A 26652-nucleotide genomic window follows, 5' to 3' on the forward strand; every position below is an offset into this window, starting at 1 on the left:
TTTAAATGTAAAATACTTTAATTTAAAATAAAGCGATAAGAACCTACTTCTTAAATATGAATTAAAAAATAACATGTCTTTTATTATTCCATCACAAACACTCGACCATAAATGAACCGTTATGGGTCTCTAAGGTTCGGGTAATCTGATACCTGATATATAATGGCAATTTCTAAGTACAATTCATGAGTAAGATTTTTTATTTTAACCTTGAAATAACGAGTAGTCATCACATATGTCAAACAATATAAAAAAAACTAATTAAATATCAAGAATAATTCATTATATGTCAATTTTAGTTTTTTTTGAGAACTCGTAAATTTATTTGTCTTGCGGTGTAGGTAAACATACTAACTTAAAAAAAATATTAATATAATTTTGAATTATGTTGCAGACAACATCAGAACAACAAGCAGAAATCAGAATTTCGTAAAAAGGTAACTTATTAGATTTTTTAGTAAAAAATAGTATATGGACAAAACCAACACTTCTCTTAGTTTTTATGACATTATGCGCAGTGTTAATATTTTAAATTGAAAAGTACTGTATTTAAAAAATATACTTCATAAGCCACATAGGCACAATATCTTAAAATTTTAAAAATCACAATACCAATAAGTTAATAACAATATTGAACAATAAGTACCTAATACAGTTTTTTGTATTTGAAGTGAGAATACTTCCGTGACTTTGGCCTTAAAATAAACCTAAATACCGGTCTTAAATGTTTTACTACGCATTGTGCTGATACAAAATGCCTAAATAATGTGCTTCTTAACCAGCGAACTTTTGATATAAATAAACATAAATATTTCATGAAAGCAGATAAATATTTTAATATATGGCAGCGCAAAACTAACTATTGTAACTGATTACATTTCAGTATCGCTTTTGGTTCCAGATGTTTTTCCATTAGTCTTGGTGTCTTGTTTGTTTACAGCACTTTTACTCCTAGTTTTCCTCTTTCCTCGTCGCTTAATTCTTCTCAGTTTTCCGCCATCTTGATTACTTGCAGAAGGTTTCATTATTCCTTTTCTTTCTGGTTGAACTTGAACTCTTGCCAAACCATCATAGTTGTTTATACTGCACAATTTTCCTGAAATATTTCTATCTAATTATTAATTATTTAAGCGTAATTAATGTAGCATCACTATTTCATACTAAGTATAATATTTAATTTTTTAAGTACAGTAAAACCTCAATATAACGGACCTCTAGTTAATGAACTTCAGATATAACGGACAAAAATTCAGCCACATGTAAAAAACTTAAAAACGTCTTGGGGGGGAAAAAAGTATTTTCGTATTTCGTGCCCTTTTTTTTCAACTAATTAGTATATCTCGTTCATTATTAGTCACATCGGATCATACGATACGGCGTTGTAAAGGTGTGAGTGTATGCTACAAACGCTTCTTTGACAGCATTGCGCATGGTCGGTTCAGTCGTGAACCATCATGCGTCGAGTATGGAGGTCTCAAAGGAAGAAATTCGGCATATTTTACATTTTTACTACCTGAAAGGGAAAAACGCATCGAAAGCGACCAAAAAAATTTGCGATGTATATGGGGCCGATACTCTTTCGGTTCGTGCTGCACAACAGTGGTTCGAGCGATTTCGTTCTGGTGTAGTGGAGGTAAATGATGCACCATGCTCTGGCAGGTTAAATTCTCGTTGGCAACAAGTTATCGAACAGAATAGCGCATATTTGACTTAAATCGGATGATTGTAAAACTTTTTATAAAGCATTGAAATAAAGTGAAAAATACGAAATTACTTTTTCCCCAACCTAATATTATACATGCAAGTGTCGCCGCATGTAAACAATTTTTAGCGGCCATGATAATCACGTAATACGTCTAGCACTAGAATTTGAAATAAAATGCCTCGTAGATTCTACCTAGCCGGAGTGATAGGGGATTCCCTGATATAAGATTGCATAGGTTTTGAGGCAGCACACTGGTGTTTTCCATGCTGCTCGGGGATTCACGCAACTCTACAGCAGTTTAACTTGTTTACTCGAAGTGAATCAACGCATTTAGTGTATTCTAGTCAAGAAATTAAAATGTTCGCAACCCTGCCCTGACAAACAGAAAAGAATCAATCTAATTATCAATAAAAAATTAGAAATTGTACAAAAGTTGGAGTCTGGAATGTCTGCGTCTCGTATATGTGAACAATATGGCATAAAGCAAACTGTTGCCGACATAAAAAAAAGCAAAATAAATCAATTTGCGTTAATGTGTGATGTAGGAGAGAACAGCCATCCCAGAAAACGAATGATATTGGCTCGTGAAACATCACTTGAAGAATCAATCTTAAAATGGTACGGTATTGAAATCTGCTGCAATTAAATTAGCAAATCATATCAACATACCATTCAGAGCAAGTTATGGATGGCTCTGGCGCTTTCGCAAAAGGCACGGAATCATGAATAAAAGAATTTACGGCAAAGCTTCAAGTGCACCAAAAGAAGAAATTAAACCTTTTAGGCAAAAATTGATAGAACATATATGTAACGAAATGCTATTAGAATCTCAAATTTATAATGCTGACGAAACTGGTTTGTTACGGTGTAGTTTGCCTGAAAGCACACACGCCTCCAAATATGAAAAATCGAATTCTGGAAAAAAAATCAGCAAGGACGGGATCTCGGCCTTGCTTTATGCCAATGCCGTTAGAGCACATAGGCTGACTCCTGTAATTGTTGACATGTTTTCAAAAATATATGATTGAAAAAGGTTATTATGTTATAATTTCAACATTTGTTACATATAAAGGTACCTACTATATTCAATGTACTTGAAACATAAATGCTAGATTTTACACCTTGAATATTGCAAAAGACCTTTAAATATTAAAACAACACATTAAAATATTGTTATTATGTTCGTGAGTCATTTAGGTTTGTCCTCTTATTATGTTTTGTAAAATGGAGTCAACATAAATACATAAATATGTATATATATGTACATATACATATTAAAATTGATTTTTGCATAAGAATATCAGTGGGCGGTTCTTAAATAAGCTGATAAGTGTCCGTTCTAGGTTATTTGCTTTGATACTTGTAAATATCAAAGTGGGTGAGTAAAGGTCTTTATAAATAAAAATAATGCACTCACCATCACAAAATTCTTCCCCACACTCTGAACATGACAAGACTCTAGTTTCTACGACTCCAGATTTATTTTTTGTTTTCCTAACTGTTGTGTTAATCATTAGATCCCTTTTATCTCTTGCTATGGTTCTGAGCTCAGATTTTCCCAATTCTATTAACCTAAAAAACATGTTTTTTTTTCAGCATGTACAAATACAAAATCTTACTAAAAACGATGTAATAAATAAATTCTTACATTTGTAATTTTATTGATACTGGAAATAATTGTTTTCTTATATATTCTATTTGAAACATTCTATTTGAAAAATGGATTTTAGGTTTTATGATTTTTTTAAATCCTTTGGTTTTTCGGCAATCAAATAAAATAATGTTTTTTGCTAGTGTTAAGTTCAATTATTTTTTGGACGCTGTCAAATGTAGAATCTTTTTGTAAATTATTTTTAAGTATGAGACAATTATTAAATTAAAAAGTTGTTTTTAAATGACAGCTTGCCCACCACATACAGCACACCGCATTGAGAATATAAGTCTCCTTGGTGGTGCCCACATGCACTAAAAATTTACTCGTTGCTAAACGAGAAAAGCTGCCCGAAGTAATCTCTTAGCCCCTGTAATCTGGTAGCCTTAGCGTCTTTGTGCTAAAAGAAGGTAATCCAAAAGTACATGATATACAGATGTACTTCATTGGATTGAGAAAAAGAGGGAAGTGAATTTTTCTTAAATGACATTAAAGTATTGGGATAATCGTATCTTACCGGCTAAAATATTCTTCGTCAATTTTTAATTTTGGTCTTATAGATGTCAGCATCTTCCAGTCTATGGATACAGAATACAAATCTTCTAACTTTAGTGATTGCATTTCTACAGGAACAGGGTCCATGAATAAAAAATGCTTATCCTCATAACCTTTGGTGCCACGTTTTTCATATGTTCTGAACTCTTTTTTAGAAATTTTGAATTTTTGGGCCTCAACTCCATCTTTAATGCGAATGTCTTCTGGTCGAACCTAGATGACAAAGGAATTTTACTTTAAAATAATAATATCAGAAGACTATTTTTTTAATTTGAATGCACAACACATATTCAAAAATTTTTACCTTCTCCTGTTTCACTTTAAAATCTGGCACTTTTTCGAAAGTTATTCTAAAATCTTCTTGTGAACTTATTGTGACTTTCGACAAATCCAAAACTTCTGCAACTTCTTTTTTTTTTTCAAAAAGATCATCCATTTTTCAAAGCATTTACTTATATTATTGTAGTAGAATAAGCTAATCAAGGTTTAAGAATAAGCTGCAACAGAAGCAAACACCTATCTGGAGAGTTACATCAATATGTATACCTACTAAATTTATTGATCAAACAAACTATGGCTGTTTTCCCTACATAGTGACTGTCCATAAAGGTGGGTACATATTAATATACTACTTGATCCTTATTTATCAATCTTAATCCAGTTTACTTAATTAGTACATCAAGTATTTTATAAAAAGTATAAAATTTATTCATTATAAAAAAGCATGGTCAAATATTACTCCATTTCCAAATCAACATCATTTTTAGGGCTCGGAGAACGATCTGTTGGATCATATTTGCCCCAAAGCTGTTGTTGTTTCTTCAAACTATCTCTCAAAGATCTTAACTGATCTAATACTATAGGTTGGTTAATATCCCCATCACAGTAATATGCAGACTGTTCCTTCTTAACTCTGTTTACACTGTCAAGATATTGTTGTCTTTGATCAGATTTTTCTTTGAATCTTGTGTTCTGTTCATCTTTTACATCTTTCCTCTGACTAATTTTCTCATCTCCATTATTCCATATTTTAGGATTTCCATACTTATCGTTCATGAATTTTTGGGACAGAGTTATTCCTCTTTTAAAAGCATTTTTTGTTTCCGTATAAACCTTTTTTTTGTTTGTGTAATTCTCACCTATTCGAACAATGCCTGTTTGATCGCACTCCAAAGGTGATATCTCCGTTGTTTCTATTGTGAAATTAGAAATGTTAATATCTTTTTCTTGTTTCATATTTTTCTTTCGCCAGTAATTTTCACTCATGCTTACTCTATTTCTGTCTAATTTGGGATAATTTTTACATAACTCTCGAGGAGGAGTCGGTGACATGTTTTCATCGCTAGAATGAGATGTATAATTCTTTTCTTGAATACGCTTTCTTTGGCGTAATTTCCGCTTTTGTGGATAAAATATGTCTTTTTCACTTTGTTTTTTATATTGTGTTGGCGGTTTATTGACTCCCCATTTAGGTCTGATGTCCATTTCTTTAGATTTTTCATCTAGTCTCTTGTCTTTTTTATAAGAAAGGGAATTTAGTTTTTCCTCTGAAGTATTTTGATCATAATTCTGGTTGAGAGATATGTCAGATTTTTCTTTGATTTCTTCTTCACCTTCTTGCGTCATATTTTCCTGTTTGTAATTAGTTTTATATTCTATATCAGTCTGAGTATAAGCATCTTTACAATTTTGGTTTCTGTATTTGGAAGGTGTTAATACTTTATTTTCTCTTTTTTCACCTACATCATTTTGTGTCTGCAATAAATTATTTTGATGCATACAAGAACCCTCTGTCGGAAATAAAGCCTGCATGCTTATTGGCTGATGTAAACACGGATATATCGGGTTCATATGTTGGGGCATTAGAAATGCCATTTGAACAGTGCTTCCATGAGCATAATGCATTGGTGCCATAACTTCATGTGTCATGGGTATTTGAACTAAACCGACAGGGTTTTCAGCCATCAAATTTATCGAAGGATTGTTTTGGAATGCAGAATTAGAGGAATCAGAGTAGATTCTCTGACTTTCCTGTCTTTTACTTATGTCTAAGGATTGATCAGTCACATAATTTTCTGTTTGCTGATTATATCGAGCAGATTGTGGATTTGACATTATAATATTAGTTTCAGTACTCATGGGAACTATATGAGAAATATTTTCATGATCAGAGATAATTTTCCGCCTTGGGCTAAATGCTTGCTCAATATAGATATTTTGTATTAGTTTAGATTCATTGAAGGAATTTGGTTGCTGGCTTAAACTTTCTTTTCGGCTATACTGAGGATCATTTTCAGAATTAATGCTCATTGCATCAAAATTATCTCTCATTTTCCTGATTTTTTTATTTTCTTTTTCAGTTTTAGCTAGTTGTTCAGCCTTTTCTAATGCTTGTCTCAGAGCTTCTGCACGCTTTTGTTCCCTATGTTGTTTTTCTTCCAAGGCTCTTCTTTCCTCTGTCAGTCTTTGTCTTTCAATATTAAGTTGCCTTTTGAATCTTTCTTCTTCTTCTCTTTCTTCTTTAAGTCTTACTTCTTTTTCATCTCGCTTTTTTCTTTCTCTTTCTTCTAATTGTTGCATAATTGCAGCCTGTAGCTCCAATGCTTTAAGTCTCTTGCATTCACGCTCTGCTTTGATATTTGGCTCAATTTGTACATTTTGGCCAAGAAGGTAAGTGCCTCTACAAGAAAAAAAAACAGTATTACAGATTTAAATGTATACTGTGTAATTATGTATGTTTATATAATAGAAATAAGAAAACGTATTTCAAATTTCAAAAATATAATGCGATTGTTAGAAAATATTACCTGTTGAAGTTGTGTTCTGATTTAGATTCAGCATTTTCTATAGCAGAGGAATGATTACTCATTTGATCAATCATAAGAATTTGAGATCTTCCACTGTCGATCATGTTGAGGCCTCGTTCTACCCAAGATGGTGTTCCTTTCATGAGCATCTAAAAATATACATTTATGTAATATTTGTTTATTGTAATGTTTCGTATTTAATACTTTAAAGTGACAAACAAGCCAATAACAGGTCATAATCCTAAATTAAAATGTCAGTTTTGCCTTTCATAAATCTTACATCTTTATAATTATTTTCTCTATATTTAAAGGTCTTATTTATATTTAAACGAGCTGAACCCGGTAATACTTTGCTATTGCTAGATTTGAGTATTTCCTTGTATATTTTTTTTTATTGATTAAAATAATTACATAATTGATACGTTTTTTTTTCTCTATACAATCTATTTTTATAATTTTTTAATGTTATATACCTTTCACTTTCCAGTTTTTTGGTATATGCATTATCGTCGAATGCAGCCCTGGTGAACGATGAAAAAATATTTTCGCTCCCAACTTTTTTCTACTTAATAAATTGAAGATTTTAAGAGCCATAAATATACTCATGGTAAATATCTACATTTCGCTGAAAACTACACGTAAATCGGTCCAGTTATCGCCTATCAAGAACACACATACGAAGATTGCAAGAAGTAGATATTTATATATAAGTGCTGTTGAAAAAAATTGCAATCTACCTGAGGTAGTCTGGCCTCTGGTTCTTGTGGCTCCCACAACCGTCCTGCTGCAACTCCTCGATCCCCCCACTTGGGTCTTTCTTCCTCCCTCACCAACTTTCTGTATTGAGTACTATCTCCTCCACTTCTAAACATAACACATAAAATTAATGGCAATATATCATAGATCAAGCATCTAACATATTGATTCATAATATTTAGTTTGAAATCAATATATAATATATGTAGTTTTTTTAAATATTAATAAGGCAGTGATTTCAAACAAAGTATTAGTATAAATTAATGAAGTTTTTTTTTTTACTTTTTGATTTGTTTACATAAAAAAAAAACCTATTTTATGTATGTTGATATAACGAGTCAATAGTCCACCTCGTAGTATAATACATAGCTACCGTGATAAAATTAATTCCATGTAGGATACAAAAAATACTGGAAACATATACCTTGTCACAAAATTTGAGAAAAAATAAATCCTACAAGAATTCAATATTTTTAACAAGTAAAAAATCTGCGAAATCTCTAATATCTGAAATATAAGACGGGTAAAAAAATAGGAAAACTAAAAATTCTACGAATAGTGCTATTCAAAATTAAATTTTATAAATAAAGTTAAAGAGCAATTATATTTATTTTAAGCAAGTTTATTTTGGAAATAAAAGACAAATGATCCCTTAATCCACAAATTTGGAGTAACCAGTAACCAGTTTCATCACTTTCCCGACAGTTTTGAGACTCGAGTCTATTGAAACTCTCAAATATGTCACGAATACGATGAAACCAGTCACCGGTTATTCCAAATTTGTGAATTTAACTATCACCCGTCTTTTTTTTCTATAATGAATTTCAATGAACTTCCGCCAAGAATTTTCACTAGCAAATTTGAAAAAGGCAAAGTTTTTTATGATAAATTAATCAAATTTGCACGTCGTAATAAAACACACGTACATAGTTTGAAAAATGAGTGGCTATACCTTTTAAAGAGAGATAATAACTACTTTTAAATTAATTTCTTTATGCAGAAAATCATTAGAAAAATCTATGGTTTAATATTTACATATGTATGAGAGCTGTTATCTTAAATTAGTTTTGGAATGAATTAATGTCATTAATATTGTATTGTATACAGTTGTATATTAAAATTTTTAAAAAATAAACACGTATTTGATTAAAAACATAATTTCTAGCTGACAATAAATTTACCTTGCTTACAACTACGCACACTATGAAAAAATAACGTCTGAACACCTGAAAACCGTCTTGTACAAACTTTATAAGGGCAATCAATACAAACTGTGTTATCAGATATGGATAACGTTGCTATAATACAAACAACTTTTTAGAATACTCTTAGTAGATAAGAACGTGCCCAGTTTAAACATATATCCAACAAATCAATCGAAAAATCAACGAAAAAATTGGCTTCCATAATTTAACTTTTGTGAAAAATGCGTTCATAAATTTGGGATTTAAACAAAAATGTGCAAAGGTTAAAAATACCTACCTAATAATCTAAATTCACCAACTCTGTTTAATTAATTTTATGTACCACTGTAATACATTTAAACCGTAATTTTTTTTGGTAAACGGCTTCAACAAAGGAAAACCAAACATTTAGACTGCTGAAATCATCAATTAAAATTGTTTTTAAATTAGCTAGTCAAAACAAACACAGCCCACCATATTCATTCGTGTTGTACTCAGTCAATACGCACTACTTCAATGAAATTATTTAGTATTTAATTAGGCGCACAAAATTCTGAATAAATAAAAAGGTTAGTATACGGTCACTTCTGAAGGCGACTGGACTAATAATGATTTTAGCAATTCTCCGCAACCGCAAATTCGTAGATACCTTTGTATAAAAGCATGCATTACTTTTTCTATACACAATGTGCTCGATAAAACTATTGATTGTGAAAAGTGTGACGTCCGAATATAGAAGGAAAAATTGCGTGTGGAAAAATCGGCTACAGCGTAAAAACTTTTGCTCCACTTACAAAATAAATAATTAAAAGAATAAAATTTCAGTTGTGGTTTTATTATTAACAAACCTATCCGAATTTTGCCATGCTGGAAAAGATTGATTGTCATTGCGTGCGTCGCTCCCATCGTTTATTTTTTTTTGTTCGTTTTTCCAAAGTTCAGGCGAAGAATGTGGAGCAGAATCGCTCGCGTATCCCGAAGTTTCCCCCTCGCCATCTTCATATCGATATTTTAAATTCTGTATTTTTTCCTGTTGATTTTTATTTGAATAATTCATCTCATGTTGGTTTTCACAATCATGTCCCGTTTCTTGCGTTTTGAGAATAGGTGGCAGCGAAGGACTGCGCTGTCTGCGTGGAAGCAAATCCTGTTGGGCAGTTTGTGGACATGTGTTTCGTATTTCTAATGTCGATGCGTATCTGCTTCTATTTTGAGAGTATCTTATGTTAAAAGCCGGCTGCGGAAGACCCCATGGACTGCACAAGCCTTCCATTTCAGCTGGAAATAAAACACACATAGTGAATATCCCAAGAAAATTTAGTAAATTGACATTGTTTACAACATTTATTCGATAGGACTGCATTTTAATTGAAATAAAACATAGGTTGTATTGTTTATATAATAAACACGGCTAATATGCATGATATTACATAATTAAAGTACTGTTTTACCACTCCAGGGTACGTATTATGATGGAAAGTTGAAATGTATCTTCAATTTTATCTACAAAGTCAAATCAAGTGTTCTGTATGAAAAATAGAATATGTTTACAATTTTTTTTTCTAAACATGTTCAATTTCCGGTTACCGACGAATATTCTTTAAATTTTCCTACACATACACACTTTCGTACATAAATATCGATATTAGTTTATACCGTCTCAGTACATACCGATGAAGATAGCCGTTCATAATCGCAACCCAGAGCTACTTTAAAAAGAGATTTTCGGTTTGTTAAATTACAGTGGGTTGTTAAATTAATAGGAACAGTACAAATATAATGTGTTTTTAATGTTTAAATTGTCTCTATTTCTAAATAGCTTGGATTTGATGGGAACTCCTGTATTATTTTTGCTTCTACTACCACCACTGACACATAAGAAGTAAAAATACTAGAGGAATGTCACATTTGTCTAAAATTGAAAGTTATTTTCACGTAGCCAGCATTTTTATGAAAACGCGCGATCGAGGGTCTTGTAAAAAAGTATATTTATGAATTATTTTAAGGAGTTTTAACGGTTCAGCTATACCAAAACTTGAATCGGGTTGCGGTCCCGTGGCTAGTGTCTCGGACGCACGGATCAAAGGTTCGTGGTTCGAATCCCACTCTATCCCAACTTGATTCCCATTTTCTAATAGTGAGTTATTTACAACTCGTTGAAAATGGCCCTCAAAATGAAATATTTGCGTAAATTATAAGAGCGAAAATATTTCTTTAAATTTTTTTGAAAAAAAAGTCATTATTAATTATCTGTTAGCGTTGTTAAGTTTTTTATTCATATCTTCTTTCAATAAATAATATTGCCACATTGACCCCAGTATTGTGTTATTTCAGTATGGCAAGGTCTTCAGAGACGTCTCTAAGAAAATGCGCGGAAATGTAGACGCTATTATTGAACACTAAACATTTCCCAAAAGAAATAGCGGTGATTACAGGAGTTTCAAAGTCTGTAGTTAACCAGATAAAGAAAGAAATCGTTCAAAACGTGCCCTTTGATGTTGATTGCGTTGGGAAATGTGGCACACAACAAACCACCACACCTCCTACTGCCTGCAAAATCAGAGATATCTGTCTCCAAAACTGGAAAAAAGTGGTTTGTCTAATCTTGATGATCAATGGAGAAGGTATCGAGGTCTATCAAAAGACGGTTCAGAGAGAATTGGTTGAGGAGAACTTCATTGGTCATCGGCCAGCTAAAAAAAATAGTCTCACGGTATCTATGAGGAAAGAAACTACTGGAATAGGCCAAAGTACACTAACGTATGACTATTGATGACTGGAATCGGGTATTTATCATTTTTGTGGTTTTCAAGCATTTAAAAAATTGCAATCGTCTGACTATGGATTTTTTTATATGTACTTCTCTGTTCAGTCTATTTTTTTACAAATCATCGTTCGTTCGATGCCACACAGGAGATACATTCCATCCGGACTGCTTTATAGAAACGATCAAACATCTTACCAGTATCATGGTGTAGTCAGTCATCTTTTCCAAGTGGATTGGGCACCTCTACATCGTGCAAGGAACTATGAGACAAGATAGAGACAAGTACTGGAAAATCGGTTGCTTCGAAGTCGAAAAATTGTTTCCTGGTAGCTAAGAGTACGTATTTATGCATGATTTCGTTTTTACCTTGGTCGAGAAATTCTTCCAACATAAATGCCATTGAAAACATGTGGGAACGCACCAAGAGGGAGACTGCCGAGGAGGTGATCACAGCCAAGCGGCAGTTTATCGAAACCCTCATCCTGGTATAGCACCAGTCTTCTGGGCTAAAGCTTAACGCAAAACTGTACATTAAGAATGTGCTACGACGTGGACAAGCTGTAATTGCAATTAAAGCAATATTCAATTTTTTAAACTTTCTATGCGATAATGTTTAATTATAAGTAAACGGAAGAAATAAATACGGATTAAGAATGAAAATTGATTTTTAAATATTCCTAATTAAATGTTCTTATTTATAAATATTGATTACTAGGCATATAAATACATAAGTGACTAAAAACAGGCATACATAAGTGAAAAAATACATAAGTGAAAAAAAAATAGGCGTCCCTATTAATTTGGCAACCCACTGTAAATACTATCCACCTCATGGTATGCTGGTTAGTGTATTGGCACATGAGATACCGGTGTGATTCCTAACTTATTGAAAAAAGAAATATTTTTAAGTCTTCAAAATCAATATTTTTCTGTACACTTAGGCGTATAAGACTAATTATCTTCTTTGCGCAATAAATTATCAAAAAATACTGCAATCAATGTTCCAATAAAGTGTTCTCGTGCGGTAGGGATGAGAAGGATATTTTATGTATATGTACGTACATATTTATTGACTAAAATCAAAAAAATTTTTGCAACAAAAATACCTACGCATTAAGCAATCTTTATATGTATATATATAACTCCTCTATACATATGACGTCACTGAACTCCTTCTAAACGGCTAAACCGATTTACGTGCGGTTTTCAGAGAAACATAGATCTTTGCGCTGTGCGTGTTTGTAGATATTAAAATCTTTAATCTAATATGCAAAAGAGATGTAAGGAGCATAAATGTTTTATTTATCTATCTACCAGGATTGCATTCGAGGAGAATGCATTTAAAATGATGATAGGCACATGATGACTGAACTAACTAGACTAGACGAGACATAAAATGACTAGACAATATTAAATTTCTAATGTAACCCTTACGGGTTTTTTAAAATTGTAAATAAATAAATAAAAAAAAAAAATAGAAAGATGTTGGTTTTTTGTGTATAAAAAAGATTTTTTTTGAATGTTTACAAACAGCGTTTTTTTTGTGGATCTCAATCAGAATCTTTGAATTCCTTATAATTTCTACCCATTTATTTCTTTATACTGGATTTATTTTTTTTGTTAATACTAAAATAATATTAAATTCAATACATTTTTAAAAATCGTATTCCTACATAAGTACACCTCTCTGTTGGTTAGAAGACCGGAGTTTGACGTTTGCAAAAAGAATGCCATACACAAAAAAAAAATGTTTTGGAATTCAAACATAAACAAGTACCAAGGTACATACTTGAATTAAATATTTAAATATTAACAATTTTTAGTTTTGGAATTTAATCACAAACAAGTATCTAGATATCTACTTATCAATGAAAAGTCTGTTGCCAACGTTTGGGCAGGACAATGTCTGTCGGGTCCGCTAGTTCACTATAAAAATAAAATAAAAAGAGTCCAATTTAAACTAGAAATACTCAGCCTTATTCAGCACGTCATGTGCTAATTATTTTTTTTCGTTCAATGTTGAATGGGCCAACGGATAAAGAAACTCTGTACCAGAGGCAGACAGATGCAAATCCAAACGTCAAATGTTCAACCAGAGTCTAAATAATCTACTTTCTCTAAGTAATTTCTAATAACTTATAGCATTCATTTCTATTTTTAGTATCTTAATACATTGGTTTTTTCATTACAAGACTTACATTTCTTCAAAATCAATGGACATGATCATAAACTGGGTACAAAAATCGAAATGTCATCTCATCAAATTCTGGATTAGCATCTGTCTGCTTCTAAGGTTCAGAACTATTCATGAGGAAGTTCAGTACTATTTAAATATATATTTATTTTAATTATAAGACTATCAAACTAAGCCAAAAATAATGTAAAAAAAAAATTATATGTATCGTATTGTCGGCGTTATGACTTTTTGGAGTTTTGAAATTACTCCGCCAGTTATACCACAAGCCCTAGTTCTGCTGGTTGGTAAGTTGGCTTTCCGGGAACTGTAAATCTATCATTAGTCGATTCGGAAGAACTAATGACATATTTTAAAGGAGTCAATTTTAAAAAATAGATTTTCGAGATACTTCTCCGTACAATTAAATGCTCTAATTTCTACCCCATGCAAGAAAACATTTTTTTACATCCAATTTTCTGTAGCACTGAACTTCCTCAATACGTACATCACTAATTCAATACAAAAAAGTGTTTCATCATTAATTAATCGTAGTTCCAAATTAGATTTAAATAGAAAGACACCATATTTCTGTTTGAATCCTGTGTAATTTACTGTACCATTTCTTACACCACGTAAAACCAGTATAATTCAGTGATTTAACTTTAATTATTTTATCGCAAAACAATAATATATTAACTTGATATTTCGTTATCGCTGTGTCGCGTGTATGGATATTGCCGATACACCAGGAGTATAACCGTATCTCCTTAATCCATGGTCAAGTACTCGATCAACGTCCTCATTGGAATATTGGAAAATAAAACGTCAATTAACACTTTGTATCCCGGAGCCGTGTAAACACGTGATTATATAACCACGCGTTGTGTCCCGGTCCCGTGTTTTCACGTGGTTTACCAACTGTCTATAAAAATGCATTTTATTGAATGACTTTTATTGGTACTTCTTTACTTTTTGTAAAACGTAGACGTCACTTTCTGTGTTCGTGCACCCATCACCACCTGTATTCCTAGACAACAACAGTTTAACGGTAACTGCAAAAGTCAAATATCTAGGGCACATACTGACTGATAATTGTAAAGACGATCAGGACATAGAGAGACAGAGAAGAGCCATTAATGGCAGGGCCTCTGTGCTAGCGAGACGCTTCTTTCAATGCAGTAACGAAGTGAAGAAAATCATATTTACTTCGTATTTGACGTCCATGTATACAGCGGAACTTTGGAACAACTATATGCAAGGAGCGTGGAATAAATTAAGGATCACGTATAACAACTCATACCGACAATTATTCGGATTGCCTAGGTACTGCAGTGCCTCTGAAATGTTTACAGCTGGACGAATAAACACCTTCGCTACCCTGCTTTGCCAAAGAGCCTGGAGCCTATGGGAACGCCTAAAAAAGTCTAATAACGAAATTCTCCAAGCCACTGCAGAGTGGATCCAATCACCGCTGTTCAAGCGATGGCGCGATATGTTAAGACCACCACAAGTGCTGCAATATAAAATTTTATTTTATGTTTATATTTATGTTTATTGTTATATTTATGTTTATTGTTATATTTATGTTTATTGTTATATTTATGTTTATTGTTATATTTTTGTTTATATTTATATTTATGTTCATGTTTATATGGTAGAATTGGCTCTGCACTTTATAGCCATTTTACTGGAATAAAAATTTAAATAAATAAAACACGTAAACACACGGGACCGGGACACAACGCGTGGTTATTACAATCACGTGTTTACACGGCTCCGGGATACAAAGCACAAAAAAGAAGTGAGACCCCTGTATATGTGCTAACATTGCGATGTGGCTCTCCACAAAGGCCAATGTTGGAAAACTATCATACAAAAATGACTTATTAAATTGTTTCAAATAAATATGGGAAGTTTCAATTGATTTTACCCAGTATTTTCATAATTATGACAGTTTAAGAAACCCTTCACAAAGCATGAAATTTCACAAAAATGGGCCGGGCACAGGGTAAATTCTATGTGTATTTGGCCGGTGCTCAAAGTGTAAACTACCAGCAACATGTATATACGATATATTATTAGATTTTAACTGAACAGTGTTTGAAGTACGCTAAGTTAGGTATACTTATCGGATACAGACTTTAAGAAATAATGGAATTGATTGAAATCGCTAATCTTTACCGCGTAACGAATATCTAATGAATCGGATTTAGGGTTTACCCATCCGCGAAGGTTATTCAAGAATTAGTTTCGTGTTGTATAAAATAAACGAAACATTACATTGAATTGCGGACTCGCGGATAGGTCTGAGGTTCGAACCCTGCTCTATCACAATTCGATTCCTATTTTCTAGCACAGTTATTTACGATTTCTAGAAAATGGCATGAAATTGAAATATTTGGATAAAAAAATTAAATTGAGTTAAATATGACACTGGAAAAGTACATTATATTAATATACAGTGTCATTAATTTTAACAGTGTTTGAGTATGTCCAAATGCTTGCAGACTGGCTGGATTTCCTCCCTAGGGAGTTATTCATATTCAAATTTATTTCAACAGAGAGGGGAATGAATTAACTACCTGGAGTGAATTAACCACTTGGTAAAAGAAGAAGTATAAAAATTGGAAAATTGTTTTCAGGCGTTGCCTAGTAGATGATTTGGTTCAGCCGGATGAATTTCCCCCACGTGATAAAGGTTTCAGCTCTTTTACTTTACAAAAGTCAACAGATGGAAGAGTTGAGGAAATGTGGATGTTCAAACATGGGCAGAATGGTGAATTTTACACAGTGTGTAAAGTGGCCACTTAAACCAGCCAATGACAGGTCATGTAAATTCGTTGACTTCCATATTCCTGTAAATGCCTAGACTTCCATATTTCCTACTCAAAAATGTTTTCTCTCTCTGTTGAAAAAAAATTAAATCATTAATATTAATTCAAATAATGCTTGTAGCGATTTCCAAAATATTTTCCATACCTTTCAAATACAACTTTTTTTCGGACCTCCTTCCGTAACGCCTGACCAGAAATGTAATCAATATTATTTACAATAATATGTTACGACTTTTAAAACTAAAAACGCCTTGTAAACATCACCATCATCATCATAATTCCCTTTCCGCACCCAATGGTGCATAGGGCACTGCATTGGTACACCTATCGCAGCGTATCTTGATCATTATTGTTACATGAAGGTAAGAGGATTAGTGTTACGCTTCAGGTACCAGTCCAGGGACTATGAAATATTTTTAGGGGAAAAACATCCTTTTTTTAAATAAATATTTCACATCAACCATGTCGGGAATCGAACCCGAGACCTCTAGCACTGTAGACAAACGCGCTGACCATTACACCACGAGACCGATACTCGAAAACATAGCGGGCATCAATTAACAACGCGGAGGGTATAAATTATCTGAAATGGATTATTTATTTATTTTATTTGACACTTTATATACATATACAATAAATATACATACAAGGGCGGGCATATTGCCTTAAGGCAATTTCTTCCTACCTACCCAAACCGTTCAGTTTAAGAAAATTATAAATACATGGACATATTGAATCTTACAATTTTATACAAAAATTAAAAGCAAAGATTAAGAAAAATAAATATATTTAAAAAAAATTAACACTACTATGAAGAGAGGAGAGGGGATGGGAAGGAAAGAAGAAGGATAAAGGAGCAATTACAACAGGTACTGAATAGAAATTCAACATTTCACCTGACCTCATTTGCTGATAAAAGAGAGCATAGCAGCCTTTTTTTGTTTCATTGATTCTAGACCACTAAGAAATGCTGATGGTCACCGTAAGGCATTATTTGTAAGAGAGTGGTCCACAATCAAGCTGATAACTTGGCACAGAATTAATATGTATATTTGCCATTCAGTCAACTCAATCAGTTCAATTTTTTTTCTTAAAAAATGTCTATTTTTCACGCCTCCAACTACCTCTAACCCCGTAAAGTTCTAGGTTTTGTGAGTGCGACAACTCAAGTCAACAACTTTCAGTGTTTAGGTCTAGCGCACTTCACCATGTGTGTCTTAGATATAATATTGATCATGGAACCATAAAGCCATAAACCATTATGAGCAACGAATTGTAACAGTTGTGTAAAGGAAGTTAAATAAGTTAAATTAATGGTATCCGTGTTTTGTAAAATACTAAGAACTGTTTCGTGTTTTGTAGGCGTGTGCCGATTTGTTAATTATCCACTTAGAAACACTGCAAAAATATTATTATCTTTTGGCATGAACAGTATTGGTTTAAATTATAAGTTTATTGCGGATAGATCTTAAAATTTAACTAAATAAGTGACAGTTTGACAGTAACTTTTGTAAGTATTTAACTTTTTAGCATTTATTTAATTTAATCAGTGTCATAAAACCAGAATCCCATACGAGTATTTTTATCTCAATGGAATGATTGATACCCTCAGGTAAAATTTTTAAAACGGGAAATCGAATGTAGAAGACTTATGTATGTAGTGTTGTGTTTGGCGTGTTCGTCGCCGTGTTTACGGTTTCGGGTTCAATTTCTAGTTAGGTTGACATTGTTTTGTTTTGTTTTTCTTCAGCTCTTTGTAAATTTCCAAATTTTGTACATTAAAAATTTCCAATATATACATTATTAAGCATATTATTCTACCAAATCCCAAAAGGAACACTCTCACACTACCAGAAGCCAAACTAGAGGATGGGTCTACCACAAACTCTGAATTCGGGCAAAGAAATTTCAGGTTTCTGGGCCCCAAAATATTCAATTTGTTACCCGAACATTGCAAAACCATGACCCGGATTCAATTAAATAAATTTTTAAACATATAGTTACTGGGTTTCATGATAAAAAACGGAATAATTACTCAAAAAACTTGTAATTAATATTGTATAAATGTATAATAAATTAACTAGTAGGTATTATTGTTATTGTTTATTTTGCATAAAAATGTCTGCCTTAAAATAGGTTGTACCTAGTTAGGTAGACTAGACATGATCCAGAGAAATCTAACCTAAGTGTGTATGTAGTAGATAAAGAAATTGTTATTTTTATTATTAAACCATGATGATTATTATTATTATTATTATTATTGAGGGGTTCGAGTAGCGGGGACGGCGTAACTACTATTACTACTACTACTACTACCATCACGCCATTTCCCCGTAGGGGTAGGCAGAGAGAATGGACCACCACACATGTCTATCCTGGCATACATTCCTAGCTTCTTCCACTTTCATACATCTTGTCATACATGCCCTTCGGTTCTGTCTGCTTTTGACATGACCAGACTTAAGATTTTGGTTTATCTGATCATGCCACGTCTTCCTTGGTCGTCCTCGTCTCACGTTACCGTTCATTTTCGCCGTATATACTTGTTTTACCATTCTTTCGTCGTCCATTCATTCTACGCGACTAAACCATCTCAGATACCCTTTCTTAATCTTATCAATTATACTTGACTCAGATTTACACTCTCGGCTGATTTCATCATTCGTAACCCTGTCATACATTGATTTCCCACACATTCGTCTAAGAGATCGCATTTTAACCGCGTTCACTCGGCTTTCATCCTTCCTCTGCCAGTTCCATGTTTCACTTCGGCGTATCCATAGAAATAATTCATTAAACTTCTCTACGGGCAGTTGGCAAGAGTCTCGGGAACTTTATAACAGCTGCGGGTGAATGGTGAACTGTTGGATCCCCTCAATAAAATATTTCACTGTCTCTGGACTGGCGCCTGAAGCGTAAGACTTATCAACTAACCTTTATGTTATAAATGTTCAAAAAACATTGCATTTGGTGTTCCTATACTGTGTCATATGCACCACCGGATGCGGAAAAGGGTAAGATAGGATAAAATAGGTCAGGAGGATGCGCGATCCGTCTGTAGATTGGATGAAACCAATGCTTTCCTAAAAATTTGACTTCTAAACAATCAGTACTTTATATTTTCATATTATAAAATTATCTTCCAGTTAACTAATATTTTTAGAAATTACAAAAAATATTTTTTTAATTAGTTTGTTGTTAATCGCAGTGATTTGAAATGGGTTCGATTTTCATTCATTAATAACTTGCGACAAACTCACACACAAAATTTCGCGCGCGCATTTATGCGACAACTGGAGAAAAAGCATTGCGCTCCATTTAATATGGAACTGTGTGAGTCTGTTGCTTCCTCAGAGTAATAATTTGCGGCTCGCTTACAGACACGCCCATATAGACAAAACCCGTTTTAGGATTATCAATCACGAAGTTAGTTACAGTTTACAGCAAAACAACGGGCCGTGAGTAGGTACTTAGTTCAAGAATTGCAAGCGTAGCGACGAATTGCCCGTTACACGTTTATTGGTAAACCAAAAACCAAAGTTCATGGAGCGAAAGGGCGTCTATAAGCCTCTATCTATCTATGAACTCTATAAGCTGGCAGCAAATTATTACTCTGAGGATGCTTCCTATAGGGCGATCGCCCAGTCCGCGCACGCTCAAATTGAGATAATACGTGTTGGAAGCAATTCTAGCCAACCAATACATGTTTATTTTTCATATGTTGTGAGTATCGGCCTCGTGGTGTAGTGGTCAGCACGTTTGGTTGACATACATACATGGCGGCCTCCGTGGTGTAGTGGTCAAGGCGCTTGACTCACGTGCGGTAGGTTCCGGGTTTGATTCCCGGTGAGAACACAAAAATAAATAAATTTGATTTTTCTCAAGCCTGGGTGTTCTGTGATGTAATTCACTACTGTAATTGGGCCCCCTGGCCTGTTGTGGTGGAAAAAAAACAATAAAACAAAATATTGATTAAAAACGTGTTTTTACGATATAATATTATATAGTTCCGGGACTGGCGCTTGAAGCTTAAGACTTATCATCTTACCTTCATGCAACAAAAAATATCAAGATAAAATACGATTGGTATATCAATCCAGTGCCCTTTGCACCATTGGGTGCGGAAAGACAATAATGATGGCAATGGAGATGATGATGAGTGTTTGAAAACAAATTTATCAACTAAATATCTTTGTTTGTTGTCATTTTTTTTAAAGTTCGAGATTAGCAATTGCTAATTAGCAACAATTGTCATTTTTACTAGATATTTTTATGTTTTTTCATTATGTATTTTTGTATTATTTAATTTGGTACTCACTCTTATTTGGCACATTATTTAATACTCCTATTTCTTACTATAGTATAGAGTGAGCTTCTAGAAACCACATCTCAATTATCATTTCAATTATGATTTTATATATAAATATTATATTTCTATCGATTTCAATGATAACATTGTTTTGTACATTTGATTATGTATGAATCTAAATTTGTATAATTTATATTTTAATATTTATTACTGATTATCTTTTTTACATTATATTCTTTGGAATTTTATCATTTATTACTTATACCTTATTTTTCTGGATTGTTATTATATTGGATCATGATTGCGGACTCTTGTGAGTACTTTTTATAAGTTATCCTAAATTTTGCCTAAAATCACTCTTAAAATTATTTATTTTTCTTTGGTAGAATCAATAATAAGATATGGTATAAAGTCGTGGGGACATTCGACTAAAACTTATATTAAAATGATCTAGGGTCTACAGCATTCTATAGTTAAGCGAATTGTACCTGCAGAGATTTACGAACAAAGAAGTAATAATGATCTCCTATACAAAACGATCAAAACTCTGCCTGTTCGAGGACTACTGTGGCTTTGCATCATTTTGGAACAATTTAATAGTAATACATTCAAGTTTCCTCTTAAACATAACCATAATACACGCTTCACGTCTAATGATGGCTTGGTGGTACCAAAAGTATGTAATAAATATGGAAATAGAACTCTCAAATATTTAGTACCTAGAATTTTTAATTTATTACCAAAAGAACTTAAATTCAACTCACATTGTAACAAGAGCAAAATAAGAGAGTGGCTACTCGATCAAGAGTTTTTATATGAATAGTAGCTTAGGTGTAAATATTTTAATTTTTCATATAATTTCTTGTATTTAAAAAATAAATTTATATATTATTATTTGTACAAACATGTTTATTCTGATCTTTCTGGCTGGTAATTTTTATCTGTTATTCATTGTTTTTATAAATGTAAATAATATTATTAAGTCAGTATTTATATAATCTTCACCAACAAGCTACAAAAAGTGGCTTGGTGGAATTTTAGTTTTAGTAAAAATATAACAAGTGAAATTTTTTTAAATTGTCAAAATGTATAATTATGCTATTAAATAAATAAATAAATAAATGTCATTATAATTTAATCTAATTAATTTTACTATGAATTTTTTATTGTTATTTTTTATGGCTTGACACGGGCACAGCCTAAAAAGCCTTAATACGTTCATTAATATTTAAACAAGTGTAATTTTAAATGAATAAACAGTAGGTACATATTTTACCTGCATATATACCTAGTACTAAGTGACTGCTTTTCTAATCGTAAACTTCACCGCACGCCCCTGGTCAGAGGATTTAATTTTATTAATAAACATGAATTGCTTAAACCTATTTACACAAATATATTTTTAAAGGTTTTTATCTAATGTATAATTATGTAGTTGACTTTTAGAGTAGGTATTCGCAACATTCGTATAGGTTTGACGGTATAAATAATTCTCGACACACCTCGGTGAGTTCCTATCAGTTCGGTTTCGATTTCGAAGGTTGTGATTAAGATGCAATAGGCCGGGGTCGTAACCGTTTTGTGTAGTATTTTATTATTATCTATTAATAAAGTTCTATATTATATGAAATAGAACCAGAATCCTGGACGAGTGTTTTTGACTCGATGGCTGCTGTTCTCAGATAAAAAGGAAATTGAGTGGATATAAGTTCGCCTCGTAGTTGGCGTGTTCACCTAACATGCTTGAGGTCCAGGGTTCGATTCAAGCCGACATGTTTGTAACATTGTAAATACTCTCAGGTAATTCTGAAAAAGGGAATCGTGTCGAGTGTTCAACGCTTTATTTTACATGATTTTTTTTATTTCAGCAAATAGCATTTATTTACATATTACATCAGAGTTGAAGAACATTTTTAAGAAAGTAATATCTAGGTCTAGGCATCTACATGACATATGACCTATCATAAGCTGGTTTAAGTGACCACTTTACACACTGTGTAACATTCAACATTCTGCCCATATTTGAACATCTATATTCCTTAAATTCTTTTGTTTGTTGATGTTTGTGAATCTAAAGAGCTGAAACTTTTATTTATGCGGGAGAGATTAATCTCATTGAATTATTTCACCAGGCAACGTGTGAAAATTTCATTAAGAATTGAAGGAATATAGATGTTAAAATATGGGCAGAATGGTGAATGTTACACAGTGGGTAAATGGGCCACTTAAACCAGTCAATGACTGGTCATAAACCCTGTGGTTGTCTAGACTTCTATATTACCTCTGTTGTAATATGTTAATAAAAACAGCTCCCCAAGGAGTTGAATCCAGTTCTTGTCAACAAAAATTTAGACAAACTCAAAATATTGTTAATTAACATTTAGTAAAATATACAATAGCTTTGATGAGTAGTAAAAGTATACGAGTTCATGCATATTTTTTGGTTTTCGCTGGTGATACGTCTAAACTGCCTAGCTAGAGTTAACTTTCTCGTTTTAAGAAATAAATATATATTTTTTAGAATCTGTTATTTTTATCATAAATATCCAAGAAAGAAAATAAGGTCAATACATAATGTAAAATAACAAATGAAAAATAAAAGAAATAGATAAACCATTATAAATTTGAATAAAACTGTATAGTAATAAATTAGGCAAAGGGTTATTCATATCATATCAAAATTCAGACTGTAAGTAAATACACATGTGTTAAATTATTTACAATTACATGTTGATTTTGAATGATTATCTTATGTCATGTAAATTTTTTTATTCTAGTCAATTTGTGACGTTGAACATTTTTACTAATTATTGTATTTATTTATGCTGAAACTGAAATATTTTTATTACAAAAACGTTACCATGTATGTATGCTTTATATAAACTACAGGTAGGTACTGATGTTCACGATGCCTACACGTAACAATATACTCAAAAGCCATAAAACCTTATAATGCAGGCACAGAATAGACTATCTCCCTCCGTTACTTCTGATGGTACGGATGTCGCGAAGGTTGCAGATATTACTGAATAAACGAATACTTTCAGTGGTTGTATTTCAAATTCAAGGAAAATTCTCTGAAAAGTCTCGGGAATTGTTACATGCCTTTGTGTTTTTAACTATCCCTGAGCAAACCCGAATGCAAACAAAATAAAGGGGAGAAAACACAATAAACCTTTGTGTAAATTATGTAGGTCAAATAAGGGAAGAAAATACATCTATCTACTCTTTTCTTATACGCTCCTAATATTGCGTAGGGCACTGCTTCGTTACACCCACCGCTTATTTATTTGCTACATTAATCGAAAATGGTCAGTCCCGCTTCAGATTCCTGTCTATGTATTTAATATTGCAATTAATATTTCATCTTGTAAACGTTGTAGGCGAGCACGGAAGTAGCCAAACGTAATAACTACAACACGGGGGAAAAACATTTTTTAAAATTAAATTTACAGATTTGAAAGATAATCCCTGTAAAATAAATATCTGACGCCTATAAGATCTGTGCTGACTTTGAGGAATTTACTCTAGTTTATTGAAATAATAATAATAAATATTTTTTCTGAATCCCGAGGTTAAGCCCTACCTGTAGACGCCTAGACTTCCATATTACCTTCTCTAAAATGTTTTTTATCTCTGTTGTAATATGTTAATATTAACAGCTCCCTAGGGGGTTGAATCCAGTTCTTGTCTTCAATAATTTGACAAACTCTAAACATTATTAATATTGGATTAGGTTGGACTAAGGAAGAAACACAAGAAAGCGGCCCATCTCTCGCTCAAACTTGGAGTCTGATGCATACAGGCCTCCTTTGACGACATCAGCACCTTCTGGCTCCAGCTACCTGGTATTTGAACTTCATTAGTTCAGAAAAACCATGAACTCTCTTCTGCAAACATGTTGGATGTACTGAAATATCTTAAATATAATACGATATACGTCGTTGTACTGCACTCGAAGACGTTGTCTTTACAAGTTTATTTATAACAAGTTCTTTAACTTTATTTGTAATTTGTCCATAATTATATACAGATTAGGAGTTATTCTACTTAACGGTGCATAGAACACTGTATTGGTAACAGCAATCGTAGCAAATATTTATTATTACTTGATGAAAAGATGATTTGTCTTACGCTTAGGGATCATGAAATGTTGAAGTGAACAAACTCTTTTTAAATCAATATTTTACGTCGAACTTACCGGAAACCGAACCCGGAGCCTTATGCATATTATTTGCCACGAGATGGACGAAGATAGTCTATTAATATTGATCACAACACTTGATGGTCTATTTCTCCGATGAACAACTCAAAAGTTTTCTAGAGTATTTTTTTTAAGCCTGGTATCTTTATTAGAATATTAAATTAATTATTTATCCTTAGTGATTTTGTTTATAGATTTATAATAAAAATACCAGTCTTGAAGATGACGCGAAAGTTATGAAACCGGTCACATGTTGTTCCAAATTTGTGGATTTAAGAATCACTCGTCTTTTATTTCGATAATTAATTACAATGAACTTTTATCGAAAATTTTCACTAACAAACGTACCTAAATGTTTATTTTGTTGATAATGTACCATGAAATTAGTAAAGCCTCTAATTAATGTGAAAATTAAGTTTTATAGTCTTTGCATGACTTGAAGAAATAATGAAAACGCGTTCCACTGTGGTGGAAAGTGGTCACATACATAATACACATTAATATTTACATAACGGGAAAATGATTAGGTACTTTTCCTACCTACATATCACTATGGTGATGTTGTAATGTTTCGCTTTAGCCTATTTTCTTAAGAATACGAATTTAAATTTTAAAAATGGTAGGTTCTTCTTTATCTATGTAGAAATTATTAAAACCTAGTGTTTTATGTTTTTAATCCAATGTCAAAATATCACTCCACGCAACTTAATTTATATTTTTTCTATCGCCAGAAGCCGAATGCTTTTGAAAAACGTTTGTAATTTATGATAACTAATATTTTACACACAAAAAACGTACGATTGATGAAATTAACATTATTCATGATGTTTTAAAAATATAAATATACGTTTGTTTTTGTAGCATGAGATAATTAATTGTGCATGGTAATAATTAAGATGTTTTGTTTAATATGATAACGATATAAACTTCATTAATAAATATAAAAATAAATGAAAACATGCTTTTTTAGTGAAACTAGTCAATTTCGATGATTTGGTGACAGCTGCTTTACCTACAACTAAAGCAAAAAACTGTCTGAAACAATTAAGCAAATAACGCGTGTTATTAAATTTAAAAATAAGCTTTTAAGAGCATTTACTATAAAAACTTAAACACACTTTTTTTCTCACCAAAAATAAATTGCATATCCAAAGTAATAACACAAGGCACACGTTAGGTTCCGATGCAAAACTTCTGAATAAAATATTTGTATAAACAATTACAACTGACCACAAGAAGACAAAATCTCTACTAACCTCTTTCTTGCGCCCACTGCATCTTTTTCCGTTCCATAAGCGACATGTGCTTATTAAAATTTAACATAATGAACACATTATAATAATTTATTAACACTTTCCACTAACTTGGCATTGCAAGTAGTAAGTAGTAAGACGCACGTTACTGAAACTGCGCTTTCTAAAAACATGCGAATGCCTTTATTTCCGAAGCACGAATGCCGAGCGATTGCTTCTGCATATTTTAATTGTAAAATTAAAGAAATTACGACTCCGTTGGCTGAACACACTGTTATGATAATTAAAAATCATCAAAACGTCTCAGTGGATAATTGGAGCGAAGTTTTCGGTTCAGTCACCCGCGTTACGTGAGTTATCTGATAAGTTTTCTTCCAGGCTTCTGTGGCAATTCACACGTACTACATACTGCATACATACGTCAGGTTCACAGGGTTGATTGCCCCATACT

General features: G+C 32.4%; 2 protein-coding genes across 3 annotated transcripts; both read right to left on the bottom strand.

The window, feature by feature from the left end:
- On the bottom strand, positions 1–4982 carry LOC148277001 (uncharacterized). The gene is made up of 4 exons (XM_088233476.1): positions 4216–4982; positions 3874–4124; positions 3123–3277; positions 1–1096 (listed from the first exon to the last, which is right to left on the bottom strand). The coding sequence occupies exons 1-4, from the start codon at positions 4345–4347 to the stop codon at positions 873–875; spliced, it is 762 nt and encodes a 253-aa protein (XP_088089602.1). The 5' UTR covers positions 4348–4982; the 3' UTR covers positions 1–872.
- Positions 4347–26652, bottom strand: LOC148277002 (uncharacterized). Of its 2 annotated transcripts, none has more exons than XM_088233472.1 (5): positions 26205–26652; positions 9507–9936; positions 7456–7582; positions 6719–6867; positions 4347–6591 (listed from the first exon to the last, which is right to left on the bottom strand). In XM_088233472.1, the coding sequence occupies exons 1-5, from the start codon at positions 26269–26271 to the stop codon at positions 4647–4649; spliced, it is 2718 nt and encodes a 905-aa protein (XP_088089598.1). In that variant the 5' UTR covers positions 26272–26652; the 3' UTR covers positions 4347–4646. The 2 variants fall into 2 exon arrangements, with proteins under 2 accessions (XP_088089598.1, XP_088089600.1); XM_088233474.1 differs by having other exon boundaries at positions 26079–26224.

Source organism: Micrasema longulum, unplaced genomic scaffold (genome assembly GCF_059751315.1).
Source record: "Micrasema longulum isolate JH-2025_06_02 unplaced genomic scaffold, ASM5975131v1 h1tg001108l, whole genome shotgun sequence".
Taxonomy (NCBI): domain Eukaryota; kingdom Metazoa; phylum Arthropoda; class Insecta; order Trichoptera; family Brachycentridae; genus Micrasema; species Micrasema longulum.